Source organism: Alosa pseudoharengus, unplaced genomic scaffold (assembly GCF_046254945.1).
Source record: "Alosa pseudoharengus isolate Yale_2024_CS ecotype anadromous, Long Island Sound unplaced genomic scaffold, YU_APseudo_1.1 YU_APseudo_1.1_scf_4, whole genome shotgun sequence".
NCBI classification, from domain to species: Eukaryota; Metazoa; Chordata; class Actinopteri; order Clupeiformes; family Clupeidae; genus Alosa; species Alosa pseudoharengus.
In genome coordinates, this window is record NW_027468774.1 from 25,838,105 (window position 1) to 25,858,182 (window position 20,078).

At 40.9% G+C, this 20,078-nt stretch overlaps 2 protein-coding genes across 5 annotated transcripts; both read right to left on the reverse strand.

Moving 5' to 3' along the window:
* Positions 1-1,057: 1,057 nt before the first annotated feature.
* Positions 1,058-6,287, reverse strand: mylpfa (myosin light chain, phosphorylatable, fast skeletal muscle a). The gene is made up of 7 exons (XM_076266899.1): positions 6,187-6,287; positions 5,204-5,293; positions 3,230-3,305; positions 2,912-3,016; positions 2,532-2,610; positions 2,182-2,230; positions 1,058-2,009 (listed from the first exon to the last, which is right to left on the reverse strand). Exons 1-7 carry the CDS (start codon positions 6,187-6,189, stop codon positions 1,902-1,904), a joined length of 510 nt encoding a protein of 169 aa, XP_076123014.1. The 5' UTR covers positions 6,190-6,287; the 3' UTR covers positions 1,058-1,901.
* Positions 6,288-14,693: 8,406 nt separating this feature from the next.
* On the reverse strand, positions 14,694-18,451 carry pheta2 (PH domain containing endocytic trafficking adaptor 2). Of its 4 annotated transcripts, none has more exons than XM_076265555.1 (4): positions 18,354-18,451; positions 17,832-17,923; positions 16,470-16,773; positions 14,694-16,184 (listed from the first exon to the last, which is right to left on the reverse strand). In XM_076265555.1, the coding sequence occupies exons 2-4, from the start codon at positions 17,910-17,912 to the stop codon at positions 15,763-15,765; spliced, it is 807 nt and encodes a 268-aa protein (XP_076121670.1). In that variant the 5' UTR covers positions 17,913-17,923; positions 18,354-18,451; the 3' UTR covers positions 14,694-15,762. The 4 variants fall into 4 exon arrangements, 3 of the variants coding, with proteins under 3 accessions (XP_076121670.1, XP_076121669.1, XP_076121671.1); XM_076265554.1 differs by having other exon boundaries at positions 18,349-18,447; XM_076265556.1 differs by lacking the exon at positions 18,354-18,451 and adding an exon at positions 18,189-18,342.
* Positions 18,452-20,078: the final 1,627 nt, after the last annotated feature.

Below are 20,078 nucleotides of genomic sequence, written 5' to 3' on the forward strand. Positions count from 1 at the left end.
GCATCATCTCTTAATGCACATCCGGCATATGGAGGAGTTGAATCGGGCGCCTTTAAAATTAGGGCCGTTACATTTCTTTGAATTTGCCATTTCAATATATGTAATTGTTTTCTTTTTTTAGCACTTGGCACGTCTTCCACTCCAGCCTCCCATGTATTTGTGTATGGGCTCTCTCTGTTTTTGAGTTTACATGCAGTACATCAGTGTCAGAAAAAATGGTAGATTAAGAATCATTCCTTAACAGCAGAAGATAATCTACACATGACGTATTTAATGAATAATTATGATAATGAAGAACAGTTGTGATGAAATAATAATAATAATAATGATAATAATAATAAAACATAATTATATTAAACTGACCACGTGTTACTTCAGTAATTGTTTTTGGATGTGTTTCTTTCCCTGGTTGTTGGATTAGAATCTCTAGTATCAGTCAGGTACATAAAAGAATATAATATAAACCATCACACAGTCATGCGCTTAACATTTGTGGTGTTAGACTTGAAGTCCTCATGTATGTCTTGAAACACATTGGATAATACTTATTGCCTTGAACGCCCTCAAATACCTTGAAATGGAAGTAGCAGAGATGGAGGTGAAGCTTGTTTTGTTCTGTGGTGACAGAGTGCACCTGGCACAGCTGCAGCACTTCCTCATTTCGAGCTACACTTGGGTGTTTTCTAGGAACATTTTATCCAAGTTTTGGTTAGTGGGTATGAGAAATCTGAATGATAAAACTGATGGGCAGCACCTTGAATATTTAACAGATTATAAGCAATCCTTTACAATAAATAATAAATACAAATAAAAACCCATATCTATCTAGCACCAATAGGGTAGTTGTGCTGGAGTTTCAGTCCTTACTTGGTGATGGACCAGGAAGTAGGTCTGCAAAATATATCTGGGCCATATTTATCATCCTAACCTTACAGCCTGTAAGCTTCATCGGGCCACTGTGATGATATGAATGCCCACAGGAGGGTGCTCTTTCCACTTAATTAACAAGGGTGCTAAAAGCTTCAAAGAGGATGTACAAAAAAATGGAGGCGTTGGACACAGTTTTCCTGGTTTTATTACTTACAGAGGTGTTTTTTCTGACAAAGGCACCGAGATGTAGAAAGCAAAGAAGAGGGAGATGGTATTTAGAAAAAGACACAGAAGGAAAAGGGGAAAAGATGAGAACAAAGATGGTATGTTTCTTTCATTCGTTCTTTTCCCTTTTTGGGGCAGTCTATCTCCCTCAACAAAAAAAAAACAGAAATCACTTTCAGTGACCTTACTTTTTTAAAAGCTCCTTTTTTCTCATTTTTTGAACAATGGACTGCCCGGACCTCAGGTGTGTCAACTGAAGAAGGCTTTTGTGCGTACATCACAAGCCAGCCTTGGCCAATTTCACAACAGTTGTGGCCTTCCAACAAATTCTGCCACAGGTGTAGCTAGTGCAATGCCACACACATACACTTACAATCAGACACATTCCGGTGCTGGTTAACCAGGGGAATGGGTGGATGTACTGTAAGGACATGGGAGAAAAAGGAAGTGAGAGAATGAGAGGGAAAGAGAAAGGGAGTGAAATGGAGAGACTGGTATTAGATCGTTTTATTGAAAATAATTCCATTGTCCCCACTGACAAAACACAACAGACACCCTATGGGTTCCCTCTGCTCTCTCAGTTTAGAGTCTTTGGAGCCTTTGTTTGGTGAACATGAGTGGAGGAGGGTGAAAGGAAGAGTCCCCACAGGTAAACAAGAAAGGATTAAATAAGGTGAGGGGGTTGAGGGGAAGGGATGCGGCATGGAGAGAGAGAGAGGAGGAAGACAGAGAAAGGATTGTGAAGGTAGAGCAATGAGGGATGCGGATTTTATCTCTTCATTTTTCTGTTCTTCTATCCATTTCTCTTATTCTCCTTCCTCTTTGTCTTCACCGTGAGTGATGACGTAGCAGATGTTCTTGTAGTCAATGTTGCCAGCCACATCTGGGGGGAAGGCGGACCACAGGTTCTTCATCTGTGAGCGGAGAAGAGAGAGAACAGGATAAAGAGGTAGAGGGGTAGAGAAGAGGAGGAGAGAGGTAGAGAATAAGACAAGAAATGAATCATGATGAATGTGATCAGTCATAAGGTATTAGGTAAACTTGAAAAGCAAGATGGGAACATCTGAAGGTAGAATGTTAGCCCACCTCATCCTCGGTGAACCTATCGCACATAGTGGTCAGAAGCTCCTCAAGGCTGGGGAAAGGACAGAGAATGAATGAGTTTTAGCTGAGATAATGAGCTCTTGATCAAAATATTATTATTATTCTGTCATACATAAGATTGACATGACACGGTCATGGACACATGATGCTGTCATGACACATGAACCCTAACCGAAAAACCGAATGACACTTAATGACAAAGTGATTTGTCATAAACGTTTATGTTTATGACACATTCATGACACTCTTATGAAGATACCATTAAGTAAAGTGTAACCCTATCTAGACTAGTTATCATGTCTGTTGGTAGGAAAGATGAAAGTAGAACTCACAATTCCTTCTTGACGGCGCCAGTGCCCTCGGGGTCCAGCACCTTGAAGGCAGTCACGATGACGTCCTCGGGGTCAGAACCTGAGGAGACAGGGAGGCCGAGATTTACACAACATGGTTCATACACTCAAGAGTGTCCGAGCAATGGAAGTAATTGAGCTCAGAAGAAGAACAAAGACAAAGAGATGTGCCCAATGGCCTCTTCCTACTTTGTGCTGCCTTATTACACGTCTCGAAATGGGAGAATGCCTTGCTCAACTTTGTCAAATATGGTTTCAATTCAAGATTCTTTTGTACCAGATTGAAAAGAGCGCAGAAGTGTGAGGAAGAATCAAAGAAAAGAATAAGAAAGGTGTTATGAGGGTGTTATTACTGTACGTACCCCTCACCCTCTCGCCGAACATCTGCAGGAAGCAGGTGAAGTTGATTGGACCGGGGGCCTCCTTGATCATGGAGTCAAATTCACTCTCCTTAATGTTCACGTTTCCTATTGGAGCAGACATACAGGAGATTCAGGGTCATTTGCGTGCATGCACACACACACACACACACACACTCAGCCACACAACTGCTTACATATCTCAGCAACATATCTGACCTCAGAGCCCAAGGTTAGTCTATCATTCCTGGTGGGCCAGCTTTGAAAATGTCAATAACTGGAATTTTAAAGGAGCTAAATCTGATTGAGAATCTGACTTACCAAGTCCAGACATGCAATCTTTAAGGTCCTCCTTGCCGATGATACCATCTTTGTTCTGGTCAAGGATTGTGAAAGCCTAAGAAAGGTAGCAGGATAGAAGAAAGAAAGAATGAAAGAAAAAAGGAAAGATGGTTCCTTACTTCCTTACTTTACACTAAATGTGTGTGTTTTTCACAGTGACTTGCATAATTTGTGTGCAACTGTATTATAATAATTATGCATGTGTATAATATTATGGGATTTATAGTATATGCAAGCACTCAACACAATTGCTGAACAGAACAGGTGCATGGTTGTGGAATCTACACTGATCTATATAAAACAAATTTACTGTGGAATCCTTAACACCCACTGGTCCTACACTATTAAGCAGTCCCAGGAATCGATGAACATTCTGCCATATTTCATCTAACGAGTGTTCATGTTACCCCAACCCCCACTCTGAAAAGTTCTCCCAGTCCTGAAACCCAAGATGACCCAATAATATCGTTCTTTATAAGGCAGCTGCTTGCCTCCCTCTGCCCTCAACACCACCACACCCTACTGACGCCACCAGAGCTCCAGCACCCCCACCATGTATTTCCAGGAGTTGACTCAACTCTAACTGTCATGTCAGGCATTCCCTATGTGGTGCTTAAGGAAGCTAGATCCCCTTACCAGTCAGTAACGCCCCCTGGGGAGCACACACATGAACACTCCGTCCCACTTTATGACACTAAACCTCGTTCCCAAAATAACCGTTGCATCACCTAACCTGCGTTAATTTCACACACTCTTTTCGCTTCCTCTATAATGTTTTCTTGCAATCCAATGTTTCAAGCTATCAGCTACAGAGCTTTTATTCACACACGAGTTGTTAATATGAAGTAATGTGTGGAATCATACAGTCTCAAGTAACTCTATTAAGGGCAAATTCAGCCCGTTTGTGTAGAAATATGAACTTTTAACTGTACCATAAACTGTTAGTCATTTAAACCCTTTCATCATTCATAGCAAACTCTTCTGACAGAATGCAAATGTATTGGGCTAACCTTTTCCATGGCCTGAAGTCTTATATCCATGCCTTTTACACCTGCTTACACTGCTTGCCCCTCTCTGTCCCCTGTCCCTTCATGTCCTTCCTTGGCTGTCTCTGTGTCAACCCTTTCTCTCTTTCTGCCGTTTGCACTTCTACCCCCTAATGACAGCTTTCTTTCACTATGTATGAAATTTAACTTCTTTTTCATTCTCTCTTACCTACCCTTCCTTCATTCTACACCATCACTGTATAATGTTTTCACTCCAGCTACCTACCTCTGTCTATGTTTCTCAGCCTTCTTGTAAACATCTCTCTCTCTCTCTCTCTCTCTCTCTCTCTCTCTCTCTCTCTCTCTCTCTCTCTCTCTCTCTCTTGCATGCCATTCCCTGCCTCAGCTGCTCCTCAGCCTTGACGGGGAATTTTTGTTGAGGAGCTGAGAGGGCTGACTGACAGATGGAAAGGTGAGGGGTGAAGGAGGCCCTGGGCACCTCACAGGGTAACAGAAACCTCAGAGCTGCCAGCCAGCAAACCACATTCTCATCGGTAGTAACCTCCCAGGGTGAGACGTGGGATCACATGACTGCTTGATATAGTTGGTATAGTTGGAGATAAGAGCGTAAACAATGCGAAATTGAAAACAACCGATTCAGACACGTGACAGATCTCTGCTTTTGGTTATGAGGCTCTGTAGTTCTGGCCATAAAGATGACTATGTCCTTGACTTTCAAACTGACACCAAACAGACGTAATTGAATCAAAGTATGATGAATTCAGTTCTTCAAATGTAATGACATAGCCAGGTAAATTTTAATTCTATAGCTATTTATACAGAGTAGCACCTTCACAGGTGTGACTTCCTGGTGAGTTTCCCCAAGCCTGACTCAATAATTGCCAGCACAAAGTATGACAGGGCTGTGAAGAGTGCTAAAAAGCTGCTCAGTGTGGACAATAATCACCTCTTTGTACTCCTGAATCTTTTTCTGGTCAAACATGGAGAACACGTTGGAACCCTCTCCTCCTGTCCTCCTCTTGGCCTTCTTGGGTGCCTGAGGTGAACCGTAGAACAATTGTTACATAAAGACCGTCAATATCACATTTCTACATTTTTTGCTGGGTAGGTTCGCATTTGCATGAAGCCTAGTAACCTAAATGTCACAGAAAGTGACTGTGTGAATAGTGGCTTCCTTGAAGTGCATTTCTGCCATGCAGTGTTGTGAAGCTAACTGTATATTTTACTTACTCCACTTTTTATACTTTATAAATAATCTGCTAGACAAATGACACATAGATGCACTGTCAAAGATGCAGGGTTGCCGATTTACATGAGCCACCAGTAGCTATTCTATGAGAAACTGTCCAGTGGCATCTGGTATTTGCCATTTGTTCTTAATATAAACATTGTACAGTCCAAGGTGTTTTTGCCTGGAAGTTTTCCTCTTGCTGTGTATCTTGTTGGAGCTAAATTCTTACACTCTCACGACATTATACAAAACTCTTAATCCAGGACTGTAAGTAAATTGCCACTGTTCCCTCTTTGGACTCACTGGCACCAGAATGAATTTTACAGCCGTTTTACATATGACTTCAGTGTACAATGCAAACTCTTGCAGCCAAAATAAATATATACTCAATTAACTAAATAAAAACGGCAATACCATATCCTGTTCTTTAAAGAGATATCCACTGGTTTGTCAAAAATGTCCAATGTTCCAAAAAAAGCAAGCGTAGTTGGTTCCAAATTCTTTGCACTGAGCAGTTGCTCCATGGCAGCCCCAAACCCTACCACATTGTTAACAAAAAAGCCTGTTTTGTATGCGTCGCCCCTGAAATTCTCTGAAATAAAACAATGTCGCGAAGTTATCTCCATGGGGCCGGTTGCTCTCTCACTGGCACTGCCACAGGGGGTGCCAGACGACAGGGACAAACAACGGTTACTCACCATCTTGAGACGGTGTGTGTTAGGACAGTTGGATGCTCGTGAGGAGAAGACTTGTGTGAAGCCGCATAGAGGCCTAGTCCCCAGAGACTTTTATACTCCGGGTCCAGCTAAATATAAACCCCGGTCTCAACTTTGGCTTGGGAATAGTGAAAGAGAGACAGAGCGAGAGAGAGAGGAATGAGAGGGACGGATGAGTTAGGACGAAAGTAACGGACAGAAGAAGGGTGGCCCTCTCGACTTACCACTGCTCAGAAATAGTCTTGGAATGGAGGGAACCTGATACCCTGAGGATGCGGTGGTGGGTCCATGTCCCACGTGGACTAATATGGATATGGGGAGGGCTGTCAAGACCCAATGCCCCCTACTCTCCTTTCCACTACCACCACCGCCGCCACTGTTGTCCCAGAGTCTGACCTCCATCAATGCATCCCATTGCAGACGTACATCTGCTGTATTTTTGGAGTGCAATGCTCATTCCACACGTAAAAAGCACATTTAACATTCTGTAGGCCTAGCTTCAGCAGCTGAAGGGACACGTCTTTATTTTTAACCAGCATGGGTTTTTTTTTCCGTGAAATCCAGGACAGGAGTTTTTATGGTGCCATTACATTCTACTTGTGCAGTATTTTCTCAGCTTAATGTAATCCAGAAGTGATGATGGCTCCTTGGCAAACCCATGGCAACACTTCACAACCACAACAAACCTCCACCTAATTGAAATTACCTCTTGAATGGTGTCAGTATTCAATATCATCTCTAATTTACTCTCACACTAATGTCCCATTCTTAACATGTCTTTGCATCTCAGTGTTTTTCACAGTCAACAAGTCAATTAGTGTTGTAAGCTAAGAGTCCCCTTGCCACTCTTTCAAGAATACACAATTCCTTAATGTCTAGCAAGTCCTTAAAGGCATCCTATGCAAATTTGTTACTGTTTTTTTACATTACATTTACATTTTACTGAGCATTACATTTACATTTTAGCAGACACTTCTTGACCAAAGTGACTTACATAGGTCAGCTATATTACAAGGGATCACATTGTCCCCGGAGCAACTTGGGGGGAATTTCAACAACTTTCAGGCTACTGCACGCTAGCCCAGCTCCTTAACCACTACACTACCACCGCCCCATGATATAACAACTTCAAAGTAATTTTGATGGTAGGCAAACTTGTAATAGGGTGAATTACATGCATGCTCTCTGCAGCTTTAGCCTAGGCGGCTACGGAGAAGCCTTGCAACTTACTTGTCAATGTCTCAGAGAATCACAAATCGCTTTACGCCAATTGTGCAATACAGACCTTGTAATACAGAGTTAGAAGACCCAAAAGCTGCCATCTTTGCCGATATAAAGAGATCTAGTTACCATCTTTGGCCATATAAGGAGATACAGACCTTCTTATTTGGGCAAAGATGGGAGATTTGGGTCCTTTTTGTAGGGGAACTTCAGAGGTGTATTGTTTGACAGAAGCTTACTGTACGTCACATATCACTCACAGGTCACAGGCCACTCAAAACCCAAAAACACTGACAGCTGTGGAAAGTTTAACTTGGATATAAGTTGATTATGCACTGTTTTATCGCTGAGTTTAAGGATATGTCATGTATGTTATGTGTGTCAAGTTACAGATTGACTGACGAGTTTTAGTCTTTGAAACAGGCACCTTATATTGGATAGACAATAGCAATATTTCAGAGGAGTGATTAACATTAAACAATCTAGGCTGGAGTAATTCAACATTAGGCACCTCTGATTTGTTCAGTGTTATTAAAACGTTAAATAGTTATAGTTACCATTATCGATCATTATAAAAACTCTCCTTTCAACATACTAATAACACAATACTTGTAGAACACTTAGCCAGTTCCTATCTATATGAAGCTCCTATTATGATCTCAATGGTGATGCACCTTTTGTTTGCACCTCCAACAGCATGGCATACCTGTTGCAGCCCACAAATGCCCATATGTTTGTTTAAAATAAGTTGTATTAAATTGTGTAATATTACCTTGTCAATCGACATGGCTCCTCAGAAAGTATCTTTGCAGGTTTGTAAATAAATCCACATGCATCATGTCCAAGAAGGGTTCTATCCAAGATTGGTATTTAATCTTGTGTAAAATACATACAAAATACTGTAGGTTTAATAGCTTTCCTAGAAGGCCTATTCTCCACATCCCAGCCACTTCTGGTTTGAGACAACTAGGTGAAAACAAATACATCCGTCCATCCATGACAACTGAGGTTGTCAAGCTGTCATCAACTTCAGACTGAAGCGCTTTTGCCATTCTCTCTAGCTCATCAGAATAGTTCTATTTATTTTCAATGAAGAAATACAACCACATGGTTTTGCTTTCCCCGAGTGCAGCCCATAGACTGCATTCTAGAGATGACATGACCAAGATGTTGAGAATAGTGGATGTTCTGCACGCCCACCCTGCCCATATTTAAGTTCTCTCTCTCTCTCTCTCTCTCTCTCTCTCTCTCTCTCTCTCTCTCTCTCTCTCTCTCTCTCTGGTTTCTGTCGGTCTCTCCATCCTTTTTTCTGCATCCCTCCCACTAGATTGAAAATGGACCTGCCATGGCTTGATCCCTCCATGGCAGTGATCTCTCCTTTCCTTTGCCTATGCCTGCAGGGATTACCACAGGCTTCCCGGAGGCCTTGGAGGGTTGCAGCTGAGCATTTGGTGAGAGAGGGGTGAGGGGTACCCAGTGTAGTTAGAGGTTGGACTGTCCCTAATGTAATGGGGAATGCACCAGCTGAGGAGCTCTGTTAAACGAACATCTGCTTCCTCAGCGCCCATTATTCTTCTCAACATGCGCCCTCCTCATCAATCAACGGCTTCTCTGTTTCCAGAGCCCCCCTCTCTTTCTCCTCCTCTTCTCCCTCCTCCGGGCACAGGGGCGCTGCTAGATCATGTGGGCCCTATGACAGACAATATTCTGGGGCTCTCTGTGGGCCCCCTGACAGTGCTGGGCCCTTAGAATCGTCCTAAAGAATTAGAATTGACTTAAACCCTTCTATAATTAAGTAGAAATGAAAGTTGTTAGCTTGTGGAGAGGGAATGGTGTTTATTGGTTGAACAGATTAGGACGTATTCCAATTGGTTGTCAGCAATCTATGTGAATTCTGGGAATTGACACCTTAAATGTAGATTAAGGGGTCGCAAAAAGGCATTGTACGGTAATATTAAGGGCCTGTTTTACAAATGAAGGGCCAATTAAGTGAGGAATTTGAGGAAACAGAATTGAGAGGCTTTTGCTTCAACCTGGACTGATATATACTGTATGTATAAATCTTTAAAACCACCAGTGCTAAAATTGAATAGTTGATCAGTTAGAACCTATTAGTTGAATAGTTAGAAACCTACCAGGTTTGTAAAAGCCAAATCTAAATTAAAACAGCACTAAATCAAATTTGCTCTTGGGGTCCCCCTACAGTTGAAAAGAACAATAATAAATTAACTGAATATGCGTCTTTTGCAACAAAGTACATAACTCCGATACAATATAGACGGAATGCACAGACAGCAGAAAGAGCGCTCCAAATTTCTGTAGCATAGCAGCTTTTCTGGAGGGGGGGGCAGTGTTCCTACCCGAACACCATCTTCCTATGGCTTTTTTTACAAGCAATAAGACCTGCTCAGAGTGCGGCAAGTACCGTTCGCCCCCATGCTCATGCCCCCAGAGTGTAGCGCTGTAGCTGCCTGGCTTTCAATGATAGAATTTGCCTTGTTTATTGTGAAGTTATCAACATTGGATTAGGACACCAACATACAGTTATATAATAATAATAATGTCATGTGGATTAAAACGTCATGTTATACACAGAAAAACTGACACGGGATGAGACCCTATGGAGCTTACCTACCTGACTTTATCTGTTCAACACAATGTTACACTAATTGTCAACACAACATTGTGGCCACCCAGTCTGTGGTCATCGGTGTTGAATCCTCTGATCCAGAGGTGATAATATTCATATAAATGTGTACTCACTAGGGGAAATGTGTAATATGACTCGCAATGTCATGCAAGACTCATTTATCATGCCAAAAAGGATAGGTATGCAGTGGAAGTGAAGATGACTTGCAGAAAGTTTTACCGTCAAGATGCTTCTTAGCTCACTGCCTTATGAGAGGTTACAGTAAAAAATTAAGGTAAGATAAACCTTTCCTACATTTGCATGCCTGGCTGGGAACTAGTAGGCCAGGCACAGGTCAACCTGGAACCATCTTCCTGGATTGGAAGAAAGGCTTGGGAGGAGGTTTCAACCTGGGATCCACTGAGTGGGGTAAGGCCTCCAAATGGTGTTTGTTAAAAAATTGTTTGTTAAAAAAAATACGGGCTCTTCATTTCGAAAAGGGTCTTCACTTGCCTCAAAAATATTGCACAAAAAAGGCAAGTTAGTTTGGAGCTTGTTGGCTGGGTGGTCCATCATCATTCCGTCACATTCTCACTGAGGTAGGCAGTAGGACCCATGTGCAAAACAAGAGACAGCGTTAGACACAAAAGGAAGTCAACTTAGAAAGCAGTCCTTACAGCAAACACAAAGCCACAAACATGATATAAAGACAATGATAACATAAAGGATAGGTCAAACACTAGGTCCTAACCACAGAGGCGCATGAATGGAGAAATAAAGACAACACTTGGCTGATAAGAACTAGGAAACAGGAAGTGAACTGAGCACACATGACGGGTACAAACTCTCGGTGAATCTCAATGTCCCTCCACAGACTCATGGGGCCCTACGCATGGTCACTGGCGAAAAGCTTATTTAAATTTAGTGGGATGCATTGGGAGTGTTTTCGTTATCAAACGTTGGGCGGATGGCGCAACAAGTATATATCAGTCATCAGTGTGTTTTGGGCGTAACATCATTTAAACCAATGAGAATGACATCTGTCATTCCCTTTAATAACAGCAAGCAGCGCAAATTCAAACAGCGCATCGGTATTTTGATAGTCAGCGGCGAATTTAAAGGAATCTGTTTGCACGCGAGACCGTATGGAACAGGTATTCCACTACACCATGCTTTCCTAAAACCTAACCTAGTATAGCCTACATGCATTTGCACTCATCTATTATTTGAACTCATTGGCAAAGTGAAACTAACTTCATTGTGGTGTCAGTCAATGACAAAACAGTTATATACAGTTAATTACTTTCACTATTTACTGACAATGGGTTACCATTGAAAGCCTGGAAAAAGCAACACTTACCTCAATAATGTTTGAATGACTGAATAAAAAACATTTATCCTGCAGGAGTTGCTGCTTACATCTCGTGACAGTGCATCTTCAGCTGTGCTTCATATTTGCCTCTCGCTTCTCGCCTCTACTCATTGTGAGATGTATTTCATATCTTTATTCTAATTATGTTTCCCATTGTAATCGTGTAATTTGTAATGTTTTGCATGGATGTGCGCTGGTGCGTGTTCCTGTGGATGAGAGAAGCAGGGTGTTGTGCACTAGAGCTTAGATCGGGCCCAAAAAATCAAGCCCAACCTGGCCTGGCCCGACACATTAACTGTAATTATGAGCTCGAGGCCGATTAAACCTGAATTTTTTTTAATATGTGGGCAATTATAACTGACGTTCTCAACTACAATTCCGAGTTGTTTGAACTACAGAAATCTGTTTAGAATTATATTAATGAATAATGCAATGGAGGACGAAGCATGTATAAACTATTATGTTTGTTGAATGAAGAAACGTTAGCCACTTACAACGTAAAATTATGTCCCTGCAGAAAAACTCAACCCATTTCTCTGTGAGGGCTTGCCTCGCTCTAACGGATATGCCTGGAGAAGTGACAAAAGAGGACACTGAAGGCTGACTCATTATTTCTGCCATGGAAAGCCTGCTTCATGTGTCTGTTCATCGTTAAAGTTTTTTTGCTGTCATAGGAGCATCGCTGCACTTGTGCAGATGACATTACAAATGACATTTTGTAGCCTAACTTTGCCTACATTTGTTACTTAGGCCTACATTGCTAAATATACTGTACATTGTCTAATGACATTCATCATCAGAATTGAGTGGTCACGTCCCATTCTGAGGGTCACCATTCAGATTATCAATTTGGAGAGCCGTAGGACATAGGATCCATCCCTAATCAGCTGTGCAAGGCAATGCTACACCCACATTTTATGAAAGAAGGTCAGGTAGTTTTTACTAAATCCTGTAATCAACTACAACCCCAAATAAAAAAAAATTGGGATGTTGTGTAAAATGCAAATAAAAACAGAATGTGATAATCTGCAAATCTTGTAAACTCATTTACAGCTGCAAACATATTTATATTCATATTTATTTATAGCTACAAACTCATAATTATTTACAGCTGCTGTAGCTGCAAAAAGGACACAGACAACATATTAAATGTTAAAAAAATGACATCTTTTACTATTTCATGGAAAATATATGTTCATTTTTAAATTGGATACCAGCAACACGTTTAAAAAAAAGTTTGGACGTGGGCCAACAAAATGCTGGAAGAGTTGTGTAATGATAAAGAAAACAAAAGGAGGAATGTTTCACAACTAATTAGGGTAACTGGCAACATGATTGGGTATGAAAAAGAGTATCCCAGAGAGGCAGAGTCTCTTAGAAGTAAAGAGGGGCATTCATCACTCTGTGTGAGCCTATGTGGACAAATGAAGAAACAATGTAATATTAATGCTTCTTAACATGAAATTGTGAAGTGTTTGGGGAGTTCATCATCTACAGTTCATAATAGCATTAAAATATTCAGAGAATCCAGAGAAAGGGTTAGAGCTGATAAACAAAATGGCATCTTGCACATGGCAAGGCACAATCAATTCTGAATTATAAAGGTTTTGAGCAACATATACTGCCGTCCAAGCAATGTCTTTTCCAGGGAAGACCGGAATATTTCAGGAAAACAATGCCAAAAATTCTGCACATATTTAAACAGTATGGTTCCATAGAAGAAGAGTGCAGGTACTAAAGTGGCCTGTCTGCAGTCCAGACCTGTCAAATAGGTGCATCATGGAATGAAAAATATGATTAAGAATACCCCATACTATTAAGCAACTTTAATCCTACACCAGAATTCATTCTCAAAACTCTGGCAACTGGTCTCCTCAGTTCCAAAACATTTACAGAATTTTGTCAAAGCTGCAGTGGGCAAGTCTGACAGATTAAGGGGACTTAGCCAACATTTTGAATGTTTACAACTCTCATGCCCCTCACCCACTACCACCACGAGTTTTTGCTCGTCAGTGTGCACCAGACTGCACCAGACTGTGATTGACAGTCAGATCTCACACAGCCCTGCTCTGATTGGACCAGAAGAACCGGGAGCTGTGGATTTTGCAAAACAAATAACAGGCTCAAGTTGGAGGTAGAAGTGCGGGTGCAACTGCAGCTTTAACAAGAGGTAAAGCAGAACAGTAGAAAAAATGCCTGTCACAACCTTTTTTGGAACATGTTGCTGACATCAACTTCAAAATGAATATATATTTTCCACAATTTCAATTTTCATTTTCAACATTTGATATGTTGTCTTTGTCATTTTTGCAGCTAAATATGTTTTTACAAGATTTGTATATTATCACATTCTGTTTTTATTTGCATTTTACACAACATCCCATCTTTTTCTAATTTGGGGTTCTAATAGCATGGAAAAATCTCATTGGCAACACAAATCAGTCTTAGAGGCTAATGTTGAGAAATAAAGTCTTCCTTACAGGCAAAGTGCACTTGAGAAGCTCCTCTGTTCTCCCCAGGGTGTGTAGCGCCCTCTCTCGTCTCTGCCACTCACACCACCATCTCCATGCTCATTGTCCCTGGTGCAATCAAATACATACATACATAGAATGCACCTCAGTAAAGATTTCTCACAGGGAATTACGTGTACTTTGTTTTGGATTAATTGTTTATGTCTATGGTTCTAAGCAGATACTTGTGTCTAAAGTGACTTACAATAAACATTACATTTACATTAAAAAAATGTACAGCGGTCAAAAGTTTGGGGTCAGAAATTTCCATTCCACCCCATTATAGACAGAATACCAGCTGAGATCAGTTGCATTGTTTTTTTTATCAGGGCAGCAGTTTTCAGATTACATTATGTGCTTACATAATTGCAAAAGGGTTCTCCAATGTTTTCTTGGTAAGCCTTTCAAAATTATATTAGATTAGTAAACAGAATGTGCCTTTGGGACATTGGATAAATGGTTGCTGATAATTGACAATGTAGATATTGCATTAACGATCAGCTATTTCAGTCGAGAGCCCTTTTGCAATTGTGTAAGCACATAATGTAATCTGAAAACTGCTGCCCTGCTTGCAAAACAATGCAACTGATCTTAGCTGGTATTCTGTCTATAATGGTGTGGAATGGACATTTCTAAGTGACCCCAAACTTTTGACCGGTAGTGATTAATTATATGACCCAAGCAGCCCTGCAAAAGCTACTATCCCACTCTATTTGGTTGTCTTGTGAGATGATTCATCAGAAAAAATAACACAATACAATATTTTGTTTTTTATTATTTACTATGAAAATATTCAACACAACATCTGCATAAAACATACATGTAATTGATATTTTCCTTCATCATCCCATTTTGGCAATCAAACCCAAACCACATTGTGCATATTAATTCATCACACCAGAGGCACAAAAATGTTTTGGAGAGAAAAGCTTGTTACACATTGTTGCTTGTGCGGCAAACATTGCTATCAATACAATATTCAATTTCTACAGTAACTTTTCTTTGTGGACCAACTAATGTTTTATCAGACCATGCATTATTCCTCTATCACAAAAGTATTCCATTTTGTGTCTCCCATAATGTTCCGAAGTCTAACAACAGCATCAAGACCATAAACAAGAAAGTACACTTCAAAAAGTCCTGTACTGCCTTAGAATGAATATATGTACATATATATGTACATGTAGAGGTATTATTTCCAAAGCTGTTTGTATGAAGCAAGAGTCCATATTTGCAATCCAGGATAAATTGGTATACTTGTGCCACTAGAGTAGAATTTATTTTATGAAAAACAAAACACATCTTGCAATAGTTTCTTCGGGGCTTTGTGTGCATTGTGTGTGCATTGTGCTGGAGGTAATATCAGCTTATCACCTAACAAAAAGATAGATGTTTTCAGATTAAGTAGAAAACAGAAAAATCCCTTGCAAAGAGAGAGAACCAGAGTAGATAAGGGGAGTCATGTTTGGACAGCGACGCTGTGAATTATTCATTCAAAAGGCCCTGAGTCTAATGCTTGACCGCTCTCCTGTCTGTGCCATATGAACACTCATGTTCTCAATTTAACCCACATCAATGTATGTGGCTTAGACTGAGAGTATAACAACACTCCCATAGGCTAATTCACTTCTCTCTAATGGTGTACAGAGCAGGTTTGTGGCTATAAACACATTGAAGATGACATCATCTCTTCTTTTAAAACATGTGAGGGGAAAAAAGCAAGGTCAAGCCTCCCTGAAAAGGTTTTGGAGAAACAATGGAGGATATGATGAAAAGGGAAGAGACAGTTCCTCATGTAACAGTTGCCAAATTCTAAGCTTTTTTGCTTATCCAAGATCAATCAGGTCCTCCTCAATGTGTCCTGCCTCCTCACGTTTCTTTCTCAGCCAATCAGCTCTCAGCTGCCTCACCTCTTTGCCATAGTGCTCGTGTAGTTTGCTGAAATCCTCTAATGTATCTGAGCCCACCAAAGGCCACTCCCCATAGGTTGGTGCAGGACCATTTAAGGGTGTGACAAGTGCGTTTCTTTTGGGCCAGAGTTTGGGGGATCTCTTACTGGTGGTTTTGATGGTAACCTGAGGGGCTGGAAGAGTCTGGCTGCGACCATAAGCCCATGCATCTCTCATGGATGGTCCTTTGCCCTGCAGGTAGTACGAGGACCCTGGATTATATGTGGCCATCGATTGGTTGAGTCCTTTTCCTGTCAAAGCAGGCGACTGAGTGGATTCACCAGAGGCTCTTTTAGCCTCTTATTGGGAGAGATCAAAAAGAAAAAGACAAAAGAAACATGACAGTCAATAAGGATACATGACCAGTCCAAAAGAATGAGTCTACTACCACTATCTTTATTTCATTATTCATAAAAGTCTTCATTTTAAATTCAAAAGTCAAAATTCACACATGCTTGTAAGGGCAGATAGTATATCCAGACTTAAGTATCTGACCTAAGATGAAAGGCAAGATGACATTTTCTGAAGAGTTTTCTGCCCTTGTACTGTTGTTTTATTGTTTCCAGTGCATCCAGTCCTCTTACCTTCATACAGCCTGCCCAGCTCCTTCACCAGCAGTGACAGACAGGTGTGGCTGGCAGAGTGAAGGGCATGGACCCAACTCTCCTGGCTCAGGCAATCTTCAGCTGCAAGCCTGTAGGTCCTCAGTCCGAGGCCTGTGAACACCAGCGAGAAACAGTGCTGGCCTTCCGGTAGATTGGGCTGCACAGTGCAGCCCTCCAAAATGATGACCCCCAGCAAGTGACGATCCGCTGGCCGTTCCTGGTAGAAGAGTAGGTTTCCCTTTAAAACAAACCAGCGTCTCTGGTACGAGGTGTTTCGCTCTCTCTGCAAAAGATTAAGGGCCCAGAGTTCAAATGAAATAGTCAAGACTGAATAGAGCCCGATATTCAACAATGTGTTATTCCAATAATCCCCAACAAGAAACAGATTGTACAGCACCAGTGCAGTGAAAACATTAAAAACAGGAGTGCAGGTGAAGTCATTGTGTTAGTCCTCTCAAATCATTTCACAATTTATATCATGAAATGATTCAGAATATGAAGGAAAGAGCAATGGAAGCCATCAAAATGTATATCTGTGTTGATGACTCATTGTCAGAGTACAATACCTGGATGAACACAGTTTGGTAAAGACTTATGACTGAGGTCAATGCACACTTTCAAGAATTGTATTTGCAAAGGATATAAAATAAGGCAGCCAGTTTTACCATAACAAAGCATGTAGCATATTCCTGTATGATATGAAAATGTCAAGCAAACAAGAAACCCCTTTTGTTGTAAGTAACAGCTGACACAATAGCTTTGAGCCAAATTAATTTAAGAGGCTGGAAAAAGTAATATCATGGAAATGTCCTGAGACTGGCAAGAGCTCCTCTAAACTGGGATATGTGTCACTGATAAATAAATAGGCCAGCACAAGATTAATGGGTGTGTGATATCCAGTGTATTGTCTGATGCCAGAGGGCATTTTGTTAAACAGGAAATACACTGGAAAAATACCACCACCACTACCACCACCAATTAACAGCAAGGTTACATAATACATTTTTAATACTCACAGGACAGCTTTGGTGTCAGATTCTTAGCTGCAAATCACGGTTGTCCCTTTAACTATTTCTTGAAACATGAACATGTCCTCCTGGGGCATTAAAAACACTCTACTGTTTGACTCTATTGAAAACACACTATTGTGTAACTGATGTTACTCAAAACCTGTGATGCACTTAGTTGTGCAATGTTCAGACATTTTACATGTAGGTTCATCAGGCATTAAATATTTAAGCATTTTTTCTGATTGTCTAATGCTGATGACCATAGCTAGTGCAATGCAAGCAATGATAGAGAGAATAAGCATTATGGACTTTTCATGCACAACAGCCCTACCTTTTTAAAGAGATATCCCTCTTTATCGACAGGTGAAGGGCAGGACAGGTAATGAGTTAAAAGTTTCTCATGGATCTTCATCCCAACGCCCCCTGGCAAGAAAGATGAACAAGCAGGTGTCTCGCAATGACCATCACCAATCGTCTTTACACGCCATCTTATTCTTGTCAGAGGAAATGTAGGCTAGGCTATGATTAGGCTGGGTGAGGAGGCGCAATTCAATTATTTTGCGCTAATCGAAGAAGGTATCGAACAGTTTTTGGAGTGGACAAGCTATTGCCTTTCGCTATAGATATATCTATCATAACATAGCCTACTAGGCTAAATTAAATCGACGACCTAGTTCGCGTAGCCTACCTGGGCAAAACCTTCTCGGATTGGCAATTCATTCATTATCCATCCTCACATTCCGTCCATTCGGTTTGTTTATTTATTAATCATTGTCGGTATAGCCTACCATAAATCATAAGCGTACAAACATTATGCCAATGTAACAGCAGAGACGGTGATCACTTACCTTACCTGGGTCGTGTGAAAAACAGGATGATATTTTGACAAAGTTTCAAGTTACAACCACCCGCCCTCTTGTAAGTCCTGCAGGACAAGTGTTGAAATATAAATAACTCGACCCACTTCCTGGTAACAAAAGCTTCTTTTGAAGTCAAACCTGGATTGGACGACATTCTTTTAAAACGATGCTGCTTCGTCGCGCAACAGTTGTTCGGCAACACACATCTCACTTCCTCAATAATACAGTTGTGTTTTAAACATTTTTAATAACGCTCACAATCCTTAGAATAGCTGTTAATTCCAAAATATCAATGCATTGGGAACACTGCACATTCAATTTCAAATCAAAACATGACCAAAACTGATCAAGTTTGTGTTATACCTTTAAAGAAAGTGAAGAAAAAGGAATGTTAGGCTGTTCAAAAAAAATAGCAGTGTTTGCATTTTTCTTTACAAACTCAAACATTTACTGTATAAACTGTCTCAAGATTTTGCTTTACTTTGAATCACTGCACTAATATCTAGTTGCATTACCATTATTTCTGTGAATTGCTTCACATCTGTGTTGCATGGAATCGACCAACTACTGGCACCTGTGTACAGGTATTCCAGCCCAGGACGATTGAACTACATTCCACAATTCCTCTGCATTTCTGGGTTTTGCTTCAGAAACAGCATTTTTGATGTCACCCCACAAGTTTTCTACAGGATTGAGGTCTGGGGATCGGGCTGGCCACTCCATAACATCAATCTTGTTAGTCTGGAACCAAGACTTTGCTTGCTTACTGGTGTGTTTTGGGTCATTGTCTTGTTGAAACACCCATTTCCTCTTTGAATATTTTGATGTATGAAACTGATCCATGATCTCTGGTGTGCGATAAATAGGTCCAGCACCACAGTATGAGAAACATCCCCATAACATGAATTGTACACCACCATGCTTTACTGTCTTCACAGTGGACTGTGGCTTGAATTCAGTGCATGGGCGGCCACAGACAGTTTGTCCAACGACCCACATGCACCGAATTCAAGCCACAGTACATGTGATTTGAAATTGAATGTGCAGTGTTCCCAATGCATTGATATTATGGAATTAACAGCTATTCTAAGGATTTTGAGCATTGTTCATTTTTTTAAAACACACTGCTATTATTCTGCACACAACTGTATGTTTTGTGGTAGCCTATTAGGCCTACGAGTTTTGCAGGAAATGCCCTGATACAGGCAAGAGCAAGTTTCCCATCACACACAGTTAGCCTGTCTGTGATGGGATCTAGACAAGATTCAGTAGCCCCCCCCCCCCCCCCCCCCCCCCCCACACACACACACACACATTTCTTCCTGATATAATAGTCACAATAATGTATGTACTGTAGCCTATGTCTGATTGACTAGGGTTATTGGTGGCCTAAAAATGAGCTAAGTGACCCCAAACCTTAGGCCTATATCTCATGCCAATTATTTGGTAGCCTATTGGCCCAGTTTTGTAGAATCATGCATCATATATCACTAAAAGTGTTTCTGAGAAGAATGTGAAGGGAAATTACAATAGCCTCCACATATATCAAAGCCACTTAATCAAATCAGGGATAGCCCAGGATGGATAGGGATAGTCGTGCAGTTGTAAATTCTACTGGACCTAGAGGGCAGTCTACTGTCAATAAACGATAACAAATGATGACATTTTTGTGCGACTTTTGCCCACAGTTGGTCAACTCTGTGCTTTGTAGATGAACG